The sequence below is a fragment of the Bacillus rossius genome, chromosome 2 (assembly GCF_032445375.1).
Source record: "Bacillus rossius redtenbacheri isolate Brsri chromosome 2, Brsri_v3, whole genome shotgun sequence".
Lineage (NCBI taxonomy): Eukaryota > Metazoa > Arthropoda > Insecta > Phasmatodea > Bacillidae > Bacillus > Bacillus rossius.
Genome location: NC_086331.1, coordinates 130,223,918 through 130,245,315, shown reverse-complemented (window position 1 = coordinate 130,245,315; position 21,398 = coordinate 130,223,918). Strand labels below are relative to the sequence as shown.

The 21,398-nt window shown below is 39.3% G+C and overlaps 1 protein-coding gene across 4 annotated transcripts in view; it reads left to right on the top strand.

Annotated features, from left to right (window-relative positions):
- The window catches only part of LOC134529835 (solute carrier organic anion transporter family member 74D-like), a 105,635-nt gene that overhangs the window by 47,170 nt on the left and 37,067 nt on the right, over positions 1-21,398 (top strand). For all 4 annotated transcript variants that reach the window (XM_063364324.1, XM_063364325.1, XM_063364326.1 and 1 more), the window contains 4 exons: positions 6,578-7,789; positions 9,652-9,792; positions 18,558-18,686; positions 21,049-21,213. In XM_063364324.1, the coding sequence (XP_063220394.1) occupies positions 6,598-7,789; positions 9,652-9,792; positions 18,558-18,686; positions 21,049-21,213 (1,627 nt within the window). In that variant the 5' untranslated portion in view covers positions 6,578-6,597. The remainder of the gene's footprint in view (positions 1-6,577; positions 7,790-9,651; positions 9,793-18,557; positions 18,687-21,048; positions 21,214-21,398) is intronic.

Genomic DNA, 21,398 nt, shown 5'->3' with positions numbered 1-21,398 from the left:
TTTGTATTTGTAAGCAAGTCCTGTGAATACCTCAACTGCCACCGAAGAAAACCTTTTGTGGTGACAATGGCGAAGATTACTTCGCGTAGCCTTGGCAGTAATCGTCCTTGACTCCCGAAACTTAGAATAAAAAATAAAATAAATAAAAAAACCGAGGTTTAAATGCTTCCGTACCAACGTTACGGATATTGTTGCCGTGAATTTACTGAGACTTTTTTGTAACAAATTCCGTGTTTTTGACAGCGTGATCGCCAGGTCCGTTACGAAATCAGGCAATTTAATTTTCTAACTGCCAACTTTCTGAGCCGTGAAGGTGAACCATTGCCACATTGTACTCTTTCGCCGGTCTGTTACCAAGTCGAGTGTCAACGCGTATTATTTTTTTTTGTTGTTAGCAGCGAGGTCATTGTTATACAGACAGGCAGACAGGTACATAGAACAACATGATTTAGTGCAACTGGGGAAGGAATTTGCCTGTGGTAAGGAATCAATTCGAGTGAACAATGGAAAACCGAAATGAGGATCAGCCGGACCAAGATTCGAATCCGTGTTCTCCCACGTGCGAATCCAGTTATTGACAATTGCGCCACTTTGTGCGGTTTTTACTCACATCTTCACCGCTGGATTGTTAACTACATTCGGTGGTTTGGCGCTGTTACAAAGACACAGTTTAAAGTAAGGCCCGCCGCTGGATTCAGCTACCGCGTGGTTCCGAGTACCGTACGTTTTTCAATACAAGATTTTCATTACAAATCTTGTACTTATTTTTTGATTTAGCTATCTTGAAACAGCTTGAAAATAGTTTACCATTGCGCTATTTTCTTTGACGGATATCATTGCGTTAACTTGAAATTTGGTCGATTTGGGGGAGTTTCTGGAAGTCGACACGCCACTTCTCTCAGCGTCCCCACATCCGTTACCTACATCCGTTACATCCGTTACATCCGTTACATCCGTTACAGCTCTAACCAAGTTTCTCGGCCAGTACTTACAGTTGCGACGAGTAAGTAGTTGAGATTTCTGCGAAGGTATCCATCGCTGCTAGCAACGAACGCTTGAGCACATATGGAAATCGTTTCGTCTTGCAAGCATAGATTGCGGGAAAATATATCCGCACCAAAAGCGCTATGAGAAGACACTTGTAGCGCCACCAAAACGTGCATAAGAAGTCGTGGTTTTGCAAAATAATTCACTGGAACTATATAAAAAAAGGGCTAAGCAAATATGCGTTTTTCTGTTATAATTTTTTCATGCTAAATAGTGCCCAATTGTTTCGCCACTTTCTTTTTTGCTTTTTTATTCATTTAGCGCCAGCCAACAGTTAATGTCCAAACATGTTGGTGTTTTGCAAATACAAAATAGAAAAAAAAGTGGAAGTAAGCGCAGCTGATTTTCAAAGACTACGTCTGTTCCACACCGATTCATTGCCTTCAAATTTTCTTCTTCTGAAGCGAATTTGTAAACTGAACCGTTATGACCTGTATACATTGTCGTGTGTTTATAATTTTCAAGGTAAGCAACACGATTTAAATATTATTGTCAGGGATTCCCCCCCCCCCCCCCCCCCCCAAACGTGGGAAAGTCAGGAAATTTTTTTATCACAGGTTTGCTAGCCACCCTGGTATAGTCTGTGTGAACTCAAATTTGACAGTTATCAGAAGTAATACCAGTGGTATCCATTTCCGACTGTCACTTGCAAAGCAATAACTTGCAAAACACTTTCACCCCATGGAGTTTTTTTTTTACAAACACTGTTGACAGAACAGCAGTTTCATTATACAAACTATACCGGTATGTCTAGAGGCAATAGCCACATGTATGACGGCTTTTTAATTGTGTGATTTGCACAACTTTGAAGAATTTAAGTAGTGTTCTAAATTTAATTTGTATTTTTTTTTTCATGCGCCTTAAGGGGCCCGCCTCGTCAGGGTTGTGTGTATGTGTGTTAGTGAGGCGGGATGATAAGCGCGACGCTCGCTGGTGCTTCTAGCGCGGTGTCTCCTCTGGACTGGCGCGCAGTCTTCTCCCAGTGCATATGAGCGGTGACCGTAACATTATATGGCCGAGAAATGATGATAAAGTTGTAATCCAAGTCCCTTAAGTGCTTTCAAGTATCTGTACTGGTTGTTTTACGCCTAAAATAACTATTGAAACATGCGTTTTAGCCAATTTAACTCTTATAAAAATACAGTTTACAAACTTAATTCGAAATCAAAAGTACTTTTCGGCCCTCAGCGAACTCCTAAATGCTTTTCATAATCAGACCCCACCGGGATATCTTGAGTAGTTTTCAAGTTGCGTTGTTTTTCCTGGAGCTCTGCGCACCGTGTGTGTGCCCGGGTATTCTGGTCCATATATTGTCATCGGAGGGCGTCCATATGTTGGCAGCAGCGACGCGCAGGTGGTGTGAAGGTATCTCTGCAATGACACGGCGAGGTTAACGCGACCGGCGGAGCCAATGACCGTCCTGATCGTGCGGACCCCGCGGTGACCTTCGCTGACGCTGTTCGCTCCTCCCCACCCCCCCCCCCCACCCCCCTTCCCCGCGCGCGGACAATATGTGGGTCGATTGCGTCATGGCGACTGACGCGTCTCATTGGCTGGCTGCGGTCCAGCTGCCGAGCGGCGGGCTGCGAATTGCGTCACAGCCACCGGCTCGTCTGCGACTGTGTCCCCGTTACAAGGGAGCCCACTCCCATTCGGCCAGTCGTCCAGTCGTCCAGTCGTCCAGTCGTCCAGTCGTCCAGTCGTCCAGTCGTCCAGTCGTCCAGTCGTCCAGTCGTCCAGTCGTCCAGTCGTCCAGTCGTCCAGTCGTCCAGTCGTCCAGTCGTCCAGTCGTCCACTTGTCCAGTCGTCCACTTGTCCAGTCTGCCACTTTTCCACTTGTCCAGTCGTCCACTTGTCCAGTCGTCCACTTGTCCAGTCGTCCACTTTTCCACTTGTCCAGTCGTCCAGTCGTCCAGTCGTCCAGTCGTCCACTTGTCCAGTCGGCCAGTCGTCCAGTCGTCCAGTCGTCCAGTCGTCCAGTCGTCCAGTCGTCCAGTCGTCCAGTCGTCCAGTCGTCCAGTCGTCCAGTCGTCCACTTGTCCAGTCGTCCACTTGTCCAGTCTGCCACTTTTCCACTTGTCCAGTCGTCCACTTTTCCACTTGTCCAGTCGTCCAGTCGTCCAGTCGTCCAGTCGTCCACTTGTCCAGTCGTCCACTTGTCCAGTCGTCCACTTTTCCACTTGTCCAGTCGTCCAGTCGTCCAGTCGTCCAGTCGTCCACTTGTCCAGTCGTCCACTTGTCCAGTCTGCCACTTTTCCACTTGTCCAGTCGTCCACTTTTCCACTTGTCCAGTCGTCCAGTCGTCCACTTGTCCAGTCGTCCACTTGTCCAGTCGTCCACTTTTCCACTTGTCCAGTCGTCCAGTCGTCCAGTCGTCCAGTCGTCCACTTGTCCAGTCGTCCACTTGTCCAGTCGTCCACTTTTCCACTTGTCCAGTCGTCCAGTCGTCCAGTCGTCCAGTCGTCCAGTCGTCCACTTGTCCAGTCGTCCACTTGTCCAGTCTGCCACTTTTCCACTTGTCCAGTCGTCCACTTTTCCACTTGTCCAGTCGTCCAGTCGTCCACTTGTCCAGTCGTCCACTTGTCCAGTCGTCCACTTTTCCACTTGTCCAGTCGTCCAGTCGTCCAGTCGTCCAGTCGTCCACTTGTCCAGTCGTCCACTTGTCCAGTCGTCCACTTTTCCACTTGTCCAGTCGTCCAGTCGTCCAGTCGTCCAGTCGTCCACTTGTCCAGTCGGCCAGTCGTCCAGTCGTCCAGTCGTCCAGTCGTCCAGTCGTCCAGTCGTCCAGTCGTCCAGTCGTCCAGTCGTCCACTTGTCCAGTCGTCCACTTGTCCAGTCGTCCACTTGTCCAGTCGTCCACTTGTCCAGTCGTCCACTTGTCCAGTCGTCCACTTTTCCACTTGTCCAGTCGTCCAGTCGTCCAGTCGTCCACTTGTCCAGTCGTCCACTTGTCCAGTCGTCCACTTGTCCAGTCGTCCACTTGTCCAGTCGTCCACTTGTCCAGTCGTCCAGTCGTCCAGTCGTCCAGTCATCCAGTCGTCCAGTCGTCCAGTCGTCCAGTCGTCCACTTGTCCAGTCGTCCAGTCGTCCACTTGTCCAGTCGGCCAGTCGTCCAGTCGGCCAGTCGTCCAGTCGGCCAGTCGTCCAGTCGTCCAGTCGTCCAGTCGTCCACTTGTCCAGTCGTCCACTTGTCCAGTCGTCCACTTGTCCAGTCGTCCACTTGTCCAGTCGTCCACTTGTCCAGTCGTCCAGTCGTCCACTTGTCCAGTCGTCCACTTGTCCAGTCGTCCAGTCGTCCAGTCGTCCACTTGTCCAGTCGTCCACTTGTCCAGTCGTCCACTTGTCCAGTCGTCCAGTCGTCCACTTGTCCAGTCGTCCACTTGTCCAGTCGTCCACTTGTCCAGTCGTCCACTTGTCCAGTCGTCCAGTCGTCCAGTCGTCCAGTCGTCCAGTCGTCCAGTCGTCCAGTCGTCCAGTCGTCCAGTCGTCCACTTGTCCAGTCGTCCACTTGTCCAGTCGTCCACTTGTCTAGTCGTCCACTTTTCCACTTGTCCAGTCGTCCAGTCGTCCAGTCGTCCAGTCGTCCAGTCGTCCAGTCGTCCAGTCGTCCAGTCGTCCAGTCGTCCACTTGTCCAGTCGTCCACTTGTCCAGTCGTCCACTTGTCCAGTCGTCCACTTGTCCAGTCGTCCACTTGTCCAGTCGTCCACTTGTCCAGTCGTCCAGTCGTCCAGTCGTCCAGTCGTCCAGTCGTCCAGTCGTCCACTTGTCCAGTCGTCCAGTCGTCCAGTCGGCCAGTCGGCCAGTCGTCCAGTCGGCCAGTCGTCCAGTCGTCCAGTCGTCCAGTCGTCCACTTGTCCAGTCGTCCACTTGTCCAGTCGTCCACTTGTCCAGTCGTCCACTTTTCCACTTGTCCAGTCGTCCAGTCGTCCACTTGTCCAGTCGTCCACTTGTCCAGTCGTCCACTTTTCCACTTGTCCAGTCGTCCAGTCGTCCAGTCGTCCACTTTTCCACTTGTCCAGTCGTCCAGTCTTCCACTTGTCCAGTCGTCCAGTCGTCCAGTCGTCCACTTGTCCAGTCGTCCATTTGTCCACTTGTCCAGTTGTCCACTTGTCCAGTCGTCCAGAGGAACACGGTGCATCTGGACACTGGGCGAGCTATGAAACCATCCTCAATATCCATGCGTAAGAAGTTTCCTAACTGCTGTGGTGAAAAAACTAACCTGGACTAGTATTTGCAGTCTTTGCCCACAGATGAATTAAACTGTCACCACACTTTCAGATATCTGGCAATAATATATAATATCAAACAAAATAATTCATATACACATTTATGGACATGTTACATGCTATATTTTTTTTAAAAAAAGGTTAATTCTTTTAAGGATGATGAAAAAAGTAATTGGTTTTGTCTGTGTGATGAAGGCTTAGTTTCATTAAAAATAAATGTAAGTTTGAGTATCATGTGTATAAGTGCAAAATTTTATGTTGCCTAATTTTTGCTCTACGTCATCAGTTATTTATAGTGTTACAGGAGACAAAAATCTTTTTGAAATATATATTTTTTTAAATTTTGCTTCTTTTAGGGTATTATTTACAGGATGTCACTTTTTAGCATAAGTAATGGAAGTACATAAATCAAAGGTTGTTTTTAGGACCTAGGCCTGTTTATTTTTCACTATTAAAATTGATTTTTATACCTAATAGAATTCATTGTATATTATCATTGTTTTATATTATTGTGTTATAATGTTTTTTTTTATATTGTTTTGTTAGTGTATTATATGTTGTATTTTATTTATAATGTTGCTGACAAAACCTGGACATATGTACTGTCAAATATAGGACGCTAATAAATGAAATGAAATGAAATATCAAATATGAAAAAAAACACCCCTCAAATTTATTGTGATTTGTTCAAATCTCCTATTAAGAAAGGTTTGTTCGTTCTATGCCTGATAGACTGAAGGAAGTAGAAAAGCTAAGGAGGTTAACTAGAATGCTTTTAATAAATCCCTAAATAACTTCAGAATATTCATTGCTTCAACATATTTACACCCAACCTAGCACGTGACCAAAATGTGTCATATTTATTTTAGGTTTTTTCTTTGAGGGCTGTGCACACTAAGGCAATAGAGCAAATTGGTGCAGTGATAAAACACTCGACTTACATTTCAGATTACCTTAATTAAAATTCTGGTCCACCCATCCTGTTTTCAATTTTTTATGATTTCCCTCAGGAAAATCCTTTTGACATGATGCAAGTACAAATAAAAGTAAAATAAATAAATGCAACTAATCCAAAGTAATAATGGTTCTTGCTCAGCCTTTGGCATGAATCATAATTTATATGAAACATTTTAGTTATCAAGTGATTTTTATCTCACCTTAAATTAGAAGTTATTACCTAAAACTAAACTTTAAACAGTACTTTAAAAATAAAACAATGAAGTTGTATACTGTTTAGAATGATTTTTTTTGTTAAATTGATTTTAATCTGTATCTTTTATACTTTTTTTGTTCTTGTTTGCAGAGCAACACAGACCATCAGAGATGGGAAAGTGGCGGAGTAAGTACACAAGAGCTCTGGAAGATGGCTCTGTACCCACTGATGATGTTTTGACTTTGGCTCCGCACAAAGAAACAAATGTCGCTGATCCTACTCCTATTTTTGACTGCCAAATAGATAATTTCTTACTCACTGGGAAAAAATCTCTACTGGATGATGATACAATGTCAGTGTATCGTGATGTGTCGGCTGAGCACAGTGGTAGTGACATGCTGGCGGACTCTCTCCCTAATCAAAAGGAGTCACTACTCTCACACGAGAACTGTGTGACAAATGGTGAAAAATTACTTCAAAACAATCTCTCTCCTGATGTAGTTAATGATACGAAGAATGAATACAACAGTGATAGATGCAGAGAATTTCCTGTAACTGACACTGAACGGCTCTACACTGAAGAGCCGGGTAGGAAGTTTGATAGTGATACCTCAAAAACTCTTCTTAACAGTTGTGAGTCGGATCCCAATGGTTTAATGCACCTAGATGTGAGCAATGCGGAGGAATTGAAGTGTGGACTGGGTCCGTGTGCACCCAGGTGGTTGCAGTGCTTTGCATCCAAACAAGCCTTCTTGGTCACATTTTGCATAACGTGGGTTTTACAGGGGATGTATTACACGTATTTCGTAAGTGTCATAACTACAATTGAAAAACTGTTCCAAATACAGTCCAAAACTACTGGCATTATCATGAGTGCTACTGAAATTGGCCAAATTGGGTCGTCTTTGCTTTTGACATATTATGGAGGGCAGGGGCATAGACCTAAATGGATTGCATGGGGTATGATACTTTTTGCAGTGTCTTCTTTTGCATGTTCTTTACCGCACTTTCTTTTTGGTAAACAGATGATTCAAGCAAACGATTTGCTGTTCAGTGGACTAACATCCACAGTTGTTAGTCCTTACGACACAAGTAATAACTCAAGACCTGTTTTACCAAATCTTTGTATACCGAAACATCTTAGTGATGTTGCCGAAGATTACAGTGCATATAACCGTTCGTTAGATTGTGATGAATCTCCTTCTGGTGAAAGAAGATTTCAGTCAAAACACACAACAATTGTTTTGACTATGTTTTTCATCAGTCTTCTTGGTGTTGGGATGGGCCAGACCGCTGTATACACGCTCGGAATTCCATACATTGATGACAATGTTGCAAGCAGAGAAAGCCCTCTGTACTTTGGTGAGTATCTGTGGGTCATCTGTATTTGATTTACCAAAAATTTTGTATGTTTTTGGGCATTTACATGTTCTTTTTGATAGGTGAATAAAATACAGTGTTAGCTCCTTGAAAATGTAACAATTTGTGATTTGCTTGAACTCAAATTTGGAGGCTGTATGGTGAAATAAATAGCATGGTAAGTTACTTTTTCTTTGTTGGAACTTATAAATACTAAATTAATATTCAGGCCTACACATAATTACTTAGCAGATATCTGGGGACTGAGTTTAGAGATTTTTTGTATTCATTTCATTGCTAATTTCTGTATAACTTCACAGTGGAACAAATCATGCTATTCTCGTAGTAAAAATCAGTTTTAAAATAGTAATTTCTTTCAGAATGATTTCACTTCCTGCCAGCATGATGTGATACAAAATGAGATTTTGCGCAGCTGCCGTCTTTATTTACATTTTTTATGGTCTTGCCTGTAACTATATTGTTTTTTTCCCCCTATAAAGTTTATTTGGACATATTCTCAGTTAGGCAAAGGACAATATCTGTATTCAGATCAACTCATCAAAAATTACTTGTGGTTAGTGTGGCATAAATGAGCTGTAAAACTGTAAATGCAAATTAATTTTTTTATTAAAATGTTGAACATGATGAGAAAATTAAAAAAACTTAAACTAGACACATAATGGAAACATAAATACACCCTTTAGATAAACAACTTAAAAACTTTCAAGTTAAATGAAAAAAAACACACACACTTATTCACCTTGATTTTAGTCGGTTATTTTCTGTAGTGAAAAAACTTAAATGCCTATTTGATAAACTGTTACTGAGATGCATTCAAAAATGTTTAATATGTATTTCTTTAAAAGATTCTAAAAATAATATTTTAATATGTTATAACTTTAAAAAACTTCAATCCGTAATAATTTTACACTAATCACACACTCCCAGAACCATGTCATAATAAGGAGTTAAAAAACAGCATACAGGTTTGCCTGAACCGCAAAGTAAGCGATGCATAATGGTAAGGGATATGGCCCAAAACAAATAAATCTTAAGGTGCATTCTGTTTATCAAATGTCGGTAATGTTTGTATCAATTTTAACTTACTCATGGTTGGAAGTTCTAAACGAAAAAATCTGCACAAATCTTGCACGATGATTTTACATTTTGAAATGTTACCCTCGAGAAAAGCAGTTGGTTGAAATGTGTTTAATGTTTGAATATAATACAGGAGAGTGTATGCAGGATTTAAATCTAATTTTTTTTGAGGGGAGGGGAGGGGTGGGGTGGGGTGGTAAAGCAACTTTTCCGGTTGTTTGCTTTAAAATTATTTCCATTTGTTGGTGGAAATTATAGATTTTAAGGATTTTGGACAGAGTAGGGGACAGGTTGCTTTAGTTTGAACCATGTTTACCACAGTTGTTTAAGCACCAGTGTTGGTGCTCCTATCACATTTTGGGGTTGCTAGAACAACATGAAAAGTATACATAAGGAGATGTCATGTATGTGTTAATATTTGACTGCAAATCATTACTCAGTTCAGTTACACATTAGGTTTTGTTAGTAAAAATTTACTTCATAGTACCAAATGCACTGCATTGATTATTCTTCCTCAATTAGTCTCTCAATAACACCTTCCACCTCCACAATTTTTCGTTGGTTGATCACATCTCCAATGTTGGTGTGGTCTTTTCTCATAATCCTGATGCACTCATAGTGGACTAATTTCACTTGGGGAATATTGCCACTATTTGCAGACTTCCTATACTTTTAAATTCTACGGCTCATCACATTTTATATGCTTTCTGTGACAGCTCTTTTTTGATAAACGTAATTTTTGTTAAAATTTTCCTTTTATTTCGTAGCAATCACAATTGGGGTGCGGATACTAGGACCAGCTCTGGGCTTCATCCTTGGCTCCGTTTGCACTCGGCTGTATGCAGACTTATCTGTGGAACCCAATTTCTCACCAACTGACCCACGATGGGTTGGTGCCTGGTGGTTAGGTGAGTAAACCAGCTGTATGCAATGATCCTAGTTTTTATTGATAATCATTGTGTGCACTATGTATAGTTGCATGATAATGTAGCATTTTTGTTTTTGACCAGTGTTTGGATCTTCTGGTACATAAAATATGGAGCTAGGCAGACAGTCAATGGAATACCTGGGTATTAAAGAAGAAAATAAATATTTTGTTGAAAACGTCATAAATAATTATGCCTCAAACAAAGTATCCTAGCTTATATAAATCAAAAGTATTAAAATGCTGTTGTATTGCTACTTTTTGGGAATGTAACTTTTGCCTATGCTGAGCTTATCCATGCTATATCAGAGAGCTGTCATTTAGTGAGTGACCAAGTTGATTACAGATCTCACCATAACAATTATGGCTATAGTTAAAACAGCATACAAGAAAATGTAACTACCAATCATTTTTGACTCCTCAATATTATGAATTTGGCATCATAACTGAGACACCCAAATTTGACAGTCATAAGTCATAGTGTCATAAGACAGATACTAGATTTTTTTGTGTGAGAGTTTTTATTAATAATTTAAATTATGTCCTGTAAAATGTCTTGTAAATACAATATTATAAGATATTCTAATTATCTCTCATAATTACCAGATGTGCTCTATGTTTGATATTATATCACATATTTTTCACAGGTGTGTGGTCTAATCGTTAAGTACATTAAATAATGATTAGATCTAAACTGGAATTGTATTGTAGGGTTTAACTGAAGTAAATAATATGTATTTATCATTGAAGTTAACATTGATAGTGAATAATTGAGAATTTAAAGGTTTTCCTCTCATTACCAATTGCTATTTATTTGGTCGCTGTAGATCCTCAAAGTGGGCTCAGTTTTGAAGTGCTAATTAATTTCTTTGCAAAAATAGAAACCAAAAATAATCATAGACAAATATCTTACCTCTAATGTTGTATAAATTAAAGTTGATTTAGGTTAGGGCCTTTCCAAAATGCTTGGCTTAATGACAGCTGTACATATACCTACATTGTATAAAAATAACCATGAGAATGTTATTTTTAAATATGCATTATGATTCATCTTTTCTATACAGGGTGTTAGCAAATTTTGGGGCATAAATTTACCTGATGGCTGGGAATGCCAAAAATAAGCAATTTTCTTTAAGGAACATATGTCCAGAAACAAAACCCTTCCAAGTTAGAGGTGCAAACAGTAGCACGCAAATTTGAATTTGACGGGCTTCAGGGACTACTCCACTGGCTGAGGGGATGTGTGATTGGTGCTTTGTGGTGTTCAAACACTCCGCGGGAAGGAAGCGACAAGCTGGGCGCAGACGTTTAGAGTTAGTCATACACAGTTTGATGTACATCACCTAGAGTTAGTCATACACAGTTTGATGTGCATCCCCTAGAGTTAGTCATATGCAGTTTGATGTGCATCACCTAGAGTTAGTCATACACAGTTTGATGTGCATCACCTAGAGTTAGTCATACGCAGTTTGATGTGCATCACCTAGGGTTAGTCACACAGTTTGATGTACATCACCTAGAGTTAGTCATATGCAGTTTGATGTGCATCACCTAGAGTTAGTCATACACAGTTTGATGTGCATCACCTAGAGTTAGTCATACACAGTTTGATGTACATCACCTAGAGTTAGTCATGTGCAGTTTGATGTGCATCACCTAGAGTTAGTCAAGCGCAGTTTGATGTGCATCACCTGGAGTTAGTCATACACAGTTTGATGTGCATCACCTAGAGTTAGTCATACGCAGTTTGATGTACATCACCTAGAGTTAGTCATACACAGTTTGATGTACATCACCTAGAGTTAGTCATATGCAGTTTGATGTACATCACCTAGAGTTAGTCATATGCAGTTTGATGTACATCACCTAGAGTTAGTCATACGCAGTTTGATGTACATCACCCTTTATGGTATGAAACTATCGGTTTCAGGCAGATGCTGGTTAACCGTACATAGGTAGAGCCACGATTATATGGTAATGCGCGATAAAACGAAATAACACCGAAAACCGCTTGAAAACACGAAATAAAACTAAATTGTGCGAAATCCGCGATATGTCACGAAAGTTCGTCTATCCTGATTATTTACGTTTTTTTTTTTTTTCCATTCTGTAAGGACAATTCACATCTTCAGCACAATCAAATATTTCTTACAGTAACTAGCAGCCATATATATTATATGCGACAGTGATTCATTATAGATTTTAAAATGAAGTCTCGGAATTAACGTAATATTTTCTTTAAACGGTAATCTTGTGTACCATAATAATTTAAGATGTTGATAACTATGATACAATGGCCGCCGTTCACTTTCTGTAAATACCAAAATAACAAACGTCCAAATATGTTTTTCTACGATTACGTTTTTAATCATTAAAATATTACACACTAAACCGCATTGCTTTTACTGTTTATTTAAAATAAAGTACGTAGGCTACGAAAATAAAATTAACCCTGCTTAACGTAACGATTGTAAATAATAAATAGTACATGTTTATGTCGGTATTAATTTTCACGTACGTATGTTGGTATTCGGTATGTGTTTGTATTCACATCTATTCTCCATTGTTTTGATCTTTCCAGCGCGGCAAGTTTTTGCGTATTGAGAGGTTAAATTCTTCCTATGTGATTAAAATTTTTTTGATAATGCCTAAAACGAAGGTTTCTGCCAGTGACCGATCGAAAGAATTTTCCAGCGAAGGATTTTATATCAGTGATAAAATTTTAATGTGCAAATTCTGTAACTGCAGGCTAGACTACGAGAGACGCGATACACTTGTGAAACATGTCGCGAGTGAGAAACATAAGCGTTTGAGGCAAAACTCATCTGTTAAACGACATCCTTGTCTAAGAGTCTTTAATGTCATTAATTTGCTGTTCAACCCAAGAAATGTGAGTAGGGTTAGCATAGAAGATGCAAACCTACAGAAGTCTCTGCATAACTTGCCTTCTGTTTCCCATCTTCCCATTGATACATTCATACATGGCTATGTTGCTTTCAAAAAAATAATTGAGGATGAACTTTCATTGCCAGAAACAAGCCAAATTGATGTTGCAAAGGTACTTTGCTCCCTTAAAGGGGACTACAGTGAATTTGCTCAAGCCAGTTTAAGGGCAATCTGGTTCCCAACATAAAATGTTGATGTAGAACGTTCATTTTCCAGGTACTCACTGGTAGTTAGTGACAGAAGACAACGTCTCACTCCAGAAAATGCGGAAAATTTAACTATGATAGCATTTCAATAAAACCGTCTTAATAGTAACTTTGGAAGTGCTTAATTGTGTAATTTTGTAGTGTATGTGATTGTAATTAAGTCGTGAAATTTTTAGTAGTTATTTAAATGTTTGAATTTATGAATTTGCAAATGAACTTAACTATCTATGAATTTGCAAATGAACTTAATTGTAATTAGATCATGAGGTTTTAGTGTTTATTAATATTTGTTTTAATAAATTTGCATGTCGTACAGAAAAGCAAGAAAATTTTGCCGTGGGTATTTTGAGCAAAAAAATAAAACCATATAACACCGAAATCTTTATTTCTTTACACCGAAATTTGTCTTAAAATAACACCACAAAATCTTGACTCTATACATAGGTCTTCGTATTCGGTACACATTTATTGTAAAAGCACCCTTCGTCAATGCGCACTGCACCTTTTTGCATTATTATTATTATTTTTTTGCCTGCCTGTACACCATTAAGATGATTGGCCGTCGCTGCGAATGTAAAGTCTACCGTACTATTACTGTTTGTCAAATTGGTAATCATAGCACCTTACTAACAGTCAACACTGCGCTAATCCCCCTAAACCAAACGTGTAAGTGTACCACAACCAACCATCCACTGTGCTGTGCATAGGATTATTATATTATATGACATTAAAGTTTTTCTAACATTGGTTTTGACACCTGTTTGACACAATTTAGTGAGCTATTCAAAATTGGTTTAGCTAGCAAGGCATGCCTAGATGGCAAGTAAGGTTGGTGATATTCATTAAGCACAGAAACATAATTTGAAATTAAAGTGTGCTGGAGTCTATTATTGTTCTTTATATTATTATATTGTAGTTGCAATCAGTGGCGAGGCGTCAGGTTTACATGAGGGGAAGCAACAACTCCGTTCACCCCAAAACATGTCGGGGGGCGGGGGGGGGGGGGGTCCGGGGGCCCTCCCCCGGGAAAATATGGATTTTAAGGTACAAAAGGGTGCTATTTATGTAGTTTTCTTAACTGAACATTGACTATTCCACAGGTAGAAAAATTGACATTTTTTAAAAATTATAAATTATTTTTGAAAAATAATAATGTTTGACTTACATTATTCTGATAATAAAATGCGTACTCTACATTATTTATATACTAATTGGGAGCGTAGTATCATCGATATCTGGTACAAAATATATAAACAGACAATACATGGCAAAGTAAGTACTTAAAATAAAGAAAAGAACCTCATTAAAATGTACTTCTTACCTTAAATTTTATATTTAAGCTCAATTCTGCGGTTTTTAGTTGCGAAGATATCAATCACATCATCATTGAAAGATGATCCACGACATAGTTTCTGCAGCAGTTTTTTTTCAATGCTGAGTAGTGCAAGGGCAGACAATCTTTCCTGACGCTGGCTGTTCCGCAAGTAGTCTTTAATTCGCTTCAAAGCTGAGAATGATCTCTCAGCTGAAGCACTTGTAGCTGGCATTGTCAAGATAATCTTTGACAGTTTTAGTGTTTCTGGAAATACGTCACTTAGTTTGGATGCTACCAAATACAATTGGAAATCTGACACAGTACATTTGTGCATGTCTTTGTCCGTGAATAAAACGTACAACTCACTTCTTAAGCTTTGTTGTAAATCAAAGAATTTCCCGTAGTTTTTCTTCAGAGAAACGAAAGCTTCTTCTGGGAAGTTTTGTGCATGCTGAAGGAAAAGTTTGCTATCCAACAAGCTTACGAATTTTAGCTTGGGTACTTTTGAAAATCTTTGATTTACATGCACAATAATGGCATCCACAATTTGAAAAAAAAAAAGTCTTCTGTAAATAACTTTTTTATCCTCACCCGAGGAAAAATCTACACGAGCGCGTTTTGCTGTTGGGAGAGTATTTTCACACTCTGAGCAAACATTTCCCCACACTCGGTCAAAATCATTTCTTAAATCGTTTAGAAAGGTTTTAAAGTTTTCAATCTTCTTCATACAGAAATTTATGTCACTGATTTTAGCTTGAAGTATTTGGAAAATTGAATCAGAATGCGGGAAAATGTACGAAAATATGACAAGAAAGAAATTAAAATCGAAATCATTCAAATGTGATAAAAGACCACGGGCAGAACATAATGTTTCGGAATCCCACTTGTCAGCATTTTCTATCATAACTCTTAGAAGATCTGGTATATTTTCCTTGTGTTCGTTCACAGTTTCTACAAGCTTACTATTGTAATTCCAACGAGTTGGAGCAAGCGCGGGAAACCTCTTTTTCACCTCTGCATCTACAGCCTGCATCCTCTTCGTTGATTTTCCAAAAAAACATCCAAACGCTGTTAGAAAGATGAAAAATACCTTGCACTGTTTGATGTAACTTACAGACTGTGAAAGAACAAGATTTAACTTGTGGGTGTAACAGTGAACAAAAATAGCTTGATCACAGACTGCTCTAAGTTTTGTTTGCAGTCCACCATGCTCTCCAGCCATCACTGCAGCTCCATCATATGTCTGCGCTACTAATTTATCGACACATTTAAAGTCTTCTAAAATTTGTATGGCATGTTGGTAAAGTCCATTAGCTGTTCTATCATCGCTGACATCCACGAACTTTAAAAATCTTTCCTCAACATCCCCATTTCTTGTAACATAGCGTAGTACTGAGGATAATTGAGATTTGACTGCTATGTCGGTTGTCTCATCCAAAATCAGTGCCACAAAAGGTGACTCCGATATTTCTTTTTTTACTTCACGTATCAGTAAGTCAGACAGAGAAAACAGAATATCATTCTGAATGTCACTCGATAAACCTGTGAAAACTGTTGAGTTCTCAAGGTGAGCTTTGAGCTCATTGTCATATTCAGCCAATTCATTAAGAAATTCTATATAATTACCCTTGTTAAGTGACAAAGTAGACTCATCGTGACCACGAAAAGCCAGTTCTTGTTTAGCCAAAAAACAAGTTGCTCTTATCAGATGGCTCACGATCCGTCTGTTTTTCCGCACTTTCTCATTATGCATCTCAATGCCTAGCCGATACTGACTGCTTACCGCGAATTCAATACGTGTTTTACCGAACTGTTTGAGTTCTTTCAAACACATAATATGGCTGTGGGATAATTTGTGCCGTTTTTCTGCTTTCTGAAGATTATTTAAATCGCAAAAACCGGAAGTACTCCACACTGAATTTTCTTTTGAAAAGAGTAAGCAAGGCCAACAAAAAAGTTTCATCAGTTTCTTGCAGCCACATAACCAGGTTATATGTTCGTAAGTGCGTGGATGAAAATGCCTAGTAAATGCTTTTACTTTTGTCTCCAGAGCTAATGGAGGTATAGGTCTGCCACTGAGGATTATTTCAATTTTTTGTTCAAAAGTTAAAGCACTAAATGGACTGTTTATTAGTTTTTCAATAATACATTTACAATTATTGACGCACGATTCCTCTGAGTCTAACAAAAAAGCATTACCTGAAAATCCAGGTTGAGAAACCTCACTATTCGCCATTATTCTGGCGTGGAAGCTTTCTTCACGGCAGCTTCCAGCCCGCGGTATAGCCCGCCACACTATGAATGCTTATCGAAGCTCGTGTATTGAAAGAAAAGTTTACGGTTTATTTATAGACCACCACTATTCACTTTAACAAAACAAAATGTTTAAGCATATTTTAAGATACTCGATACTCATTAGTTAACGTTAAAACATACGTTTAATGTTTTATCCTTTATATTTCACACGTGGTTCTTATACTGTTTTTGCACAACTGGAAGCTGCAGGCGAGGCCGCTTCCAGGCCAACGGCAACTCCCGCAAGCCCAGTTCGTAGTTCCTTTTATCCCTCAGTCCAGCTGCGTGCGCAGATAGCAGCTGGTCGTTGTTAGTATAGGCGGACTGCTCGTACGGTTAGATTGTGACATGCATCTACACTGCCCATGACTTTTTTTTGTTACTTATTACATTTTCTAGTTAATATTTTTTGATCCTTATTACATTTTCTAGATAATATAAAAATTAAATATTTTTATTGTTGTTTACTGGTTAATGGAAGGGAAGCGCCGCTTCCACAGCTTCCATGGACGCCTCGCCTCTGGTTGCAATGTTATGATACTATAAAGTCAAGTTATTTGCACAACCTTTATATGTCTACAATTTCAAACAAATATAAACATGAAACCTTTTGGTACATGAAGTAAAACATTGTCCCGAGTTTTTTTAAATTTGTTTAGAGTTACGTTTCTTACATTTTATATCTTATTTGATATGATTAGACAAAGTTTTTAAATGCATCAGCTTCAGGTGTGACAATACTAACCTAGTATTTCGGCCTCAATGTCAGGGAGAGATCTATTAAGATTTTAAATGTGAGAAAATTAGTTGGTAAAGTTATTTTGGCAACAAGATGCGTTAAATTATTATAATTCTCGTTAGTTTCCATCTTTATGGGCATGAATATTAATTTTTTATTTGTATAAAAATGACACAAGTTCATGAGAATAATATCTGGTTGAAATGCAAGTTTCCAAGATCGAAGACGTTAGGCGCGTGCCTCCCCTCCCCTTCCCCCTCCTCCCCTCCCCTTCCCCCTCCTCCCCTCCCCTCCCCTGCCCTCCCCCTCCCCCCTCCCCCATCCCCCCTTCCCTCCCCTCTCCTCCCCTTCCCTCCCCTTCCCTCCCCTCTCCTCCCCTTCCCTCCCCTTCCCTCCCCTCTCCTCCCCTTCCCTCCCCTCTCATCCTCTCCTCTCCCCTCTCTCCTCTCCTCTAATCTCCTCTCCTCTAATCTCCTCTCCTTCATCTCCATCTCCATCAATTTTTTTCCTTGTCATTTCCCTACTTCCCCACTCTTATGCTCTGCGCATGTGCCCTTGTGCCCTCCGCGTAGTTAAAGAGTGGATGTCCTCCCTCTGTTTAGGTCTTGCTCCAGTTTCAGCTCTGACATGTATCATAGGTAGCATAAGGTGACATTAGTGCTGTATCATCACCACGACGGGAACTCCTGGCTGAGCTTGTTTGGGTCAGTTGTAAGTTACGTTCGTTATTACTTTCTAAAGTGCACGGTGACTGCGCTTTATTAACGTAGCAGTAAATGTTAAAGCTTATGTGGCCCTTGTGTTTGTAATATTTCATCCGTCACCATCTAAATTTAAGTATGTTTATTTCTTTGTACTGTGTGCTTTAATGTTCCTTGGGTTCTTGTTTTTCGGACGAACGGTTTGAAGTATGTTTATTTCTTTGTACTGTGTGCTTTAACGTTCCTTGGGTTCTTGTTTTTCGGACGAACGGTTTGTGGGACATGCGTGGTCAGGATGTGTCCGGGACACATAGGGACTTTTTGATACTTAGCAAGTTTTGTTTGACGTTGTATCTGCTTCTTTGTATAGGTCATTCTATTTTCGTCTGCTTATTGACAGTTATAAATTTTTTTTTAGTAATTATTCATATGGTGAAAGACATTAGAGAATAACTAACAATAGAAGTTTTTGGTGTGTGTGACCCTCATTCAAATTTTTTTACATGTTAAGTAGTATTTTACTTGTATGTTTATGTATTTTTCCAGGGTTGGTTATGGTGTCAGGTCTACTTTTACTTGCCTCTCTGGCAATGTTTTCATTTCCCAAGAGGTTGAGTACAAGTCGAACCACTCCGAGAATGCTGAAGAAAGGAAAAAAGAACCCTAGCCTTCGAGGTATGATTGGATACATTAAAAAAAAATTTTAGAACTTTTTTTTTTGGTTGATTTATTTTGTTTGTGTACTGGAATAATTGACAATAATGTTCCACTTTTTCTCCCACATTTTTTCAGTAAATGAATTTTTCTATTTGAAATGCTTCTGTATAGTTTTTAGCAAACATTTGTATCAACTTGTATGGATAAATATTATTTATTTTTTATTTATTTTTTATTTATTTTTTATTTGTACCATGCCTACCAACAGTTAAAGAACTCATAAGATGGGCACAAAATATAAACAATCAAATAAAGACTTATACAAAAAATATAAACATGAGTAAGCGACAAAATTCAGGCACTGCGTGTTGGTAGACTCTGTCTGCAGGCACGCACCTCAAGCAGGTAGGCACTGCATGCAAGAAAGGACCATCTGCAGGTTTTATGATGGATTATAAATACAGCTACATGTAATCACTTTTTATAAGAATAAATAAATCTGACAACTTACAAAACAAATGAAATAGGAGTGACAATGTGTGCACATATACATAGGCTACGAGAATAAGTACGTAACTTAAAAAAACTGAAATGTTGTAGAAGAAACAAACTCTTTTTGTAATTAAAAAAAATAATTTATTCAGCTTATCACTATTCTTTCTAACTTTTTCTTCCCCCTTTTTGACTTGACAACGTCTAATAAATCGATGAACGCCCACTGCACGAAAAAATGTCCCATAACGCACATTGTCCCACTACAATGTGTCCCGTTACGCTCATTGTACGCTTGCGCCGCATCTCTCTTCCACTCGATTGGAACAACCATCAATTTGACTTTTCAATCATGTTTTTGTTGTTTGAATTATTAATATTATGTAATTTAACGATTGTCCACCGATTTTCAGCACAATCAGTACGGTTATTTTAAAGTAATGTTGAATTTTCAAATACGTTTTTGTACGAACAATGGTGTTTTACAGTTACACATAATAATTCAAATTACACCTGGGATCTTTTGCACAATGTTTTAAAAAAATATTGTAACACATTATAAATACGTTTGGTGTATTTGGGATGCGTATTTGTTATAAAATCGTATTATAAAAACGAAATAATATTATTCCCCTACGGTGCTGTCATCTATGGTGACGGACGCGAACCAAATGAATCGTGCTATCTATCTGCTTCCGCGGCAACCAGGCACTTGTTAATACATATTTTCCTTTGTTTATCGCGAGGGGCATTACTATTAATGAATTATAAATAAAATTTCGTGCCCGGGGCCACAATTGCATATCATTTTGAGCACTGGAAGACATAAAAACGTAAAATATTCTCGACGAATTTTAATCTCGGCCCCAGCGCACCACAAGCGTCTGGGTTGGAGATTAAAGCCGAAATTCTTTCTTAAACTTACCAATACTTATTTTATTAACTGCAAGGGCATTTTTATTAAATTCCATGTTTAATTTCACAATGAACAAACTTCGTCGTTAAATGTGTAGACTAAATGGTGATTTGCAGTATATCAAAGACCAGTTTCAGTAGCTATGGCTGAATAGTCTTAGAAGGTTATCTACGCACTTCCAACCAAATCAATGCATTATTCTAGGCTCATGGGTTTGCAACATCGTACTGGCATGCGACAGCTGACCTGTGGCGGAATATGTTCAAATGATAAGAATCAATGTTGTCTCAGGAAGTCACTTTCCAGTTGTACTGGCAGTAATCACAAAGAAAAGTCCAACGAGAAAATATGTGGTATGCACAAAAACAAGTAGGGCAAAGAAACTCGCTACTACTGCAAGATCTGCAACACTCCACTGTGCATTACACCATGCTTTGAAATATTCCACACAAAAGTCAGCTACTGGAGACCGAAGTATAAAGAGATGTCATGTCTTCGTATTAAGTTCAGGATGGCAATAAATATATAAATAAACTATACTATATTTTAGATTCGCTAGTTGCAGGTCCAAAGTCCTGAATCAAAATGAACGAATGGATTTTTTTGTATTTTCCTTAATCAAACGGGTATTAATAAAAATAACACATAAATTTGGATGTTTGGAAAAAATTATCTCAGCACTAGGAGAGTGTGTGTGACCTACTAAACATGTGTAGCATAGCAGAGCAGGTTTCTCCCATTTACCACAGCAGTGAGAATCTCTTTGTTGGGAATGATGTGGAAAATAACATAAAATCCTGTTGAGACATTTTGATACACCAGTGGAATTTTTTTGATGGATGTGAATAAAGTGTTTTAATGTAAATAGTAATTTATTTTCTGATTAATGAAATTAATGAATGAAATTTTAGTTTACACTAATCGACTACATTTTGTAAATCTATTCATGCCACAACAAATGAAATGTTGCAGATTTCCCAAAGGCGGTCAAACGATTGCTGAAGAACGACATTTTGATGTATCGGACAGCCAGCAGCGTACTGCATATCTTGCCTATTGCTGGCCTGTATACATTTTTGCCTAAATATCTTGAGTCTCAGTTCAGACTGGCTGCTTACACTGCTAACATGGTATCAGGTAAGACATTAAGTTACAGTCGTAATTCAAGTGTTTGCATGATTATTATAAAGATTAATAATGTTCGCAGGCTTTCACGGCCGTTGTCTGAAGTAGCTTGGCTTCTGGGTTGTAGCCGTGTCCTTGGCGAATAATTCACCGACGTTTCAGTCGACATTGCAGTCGCCATCATCAGGGAGCAGTTA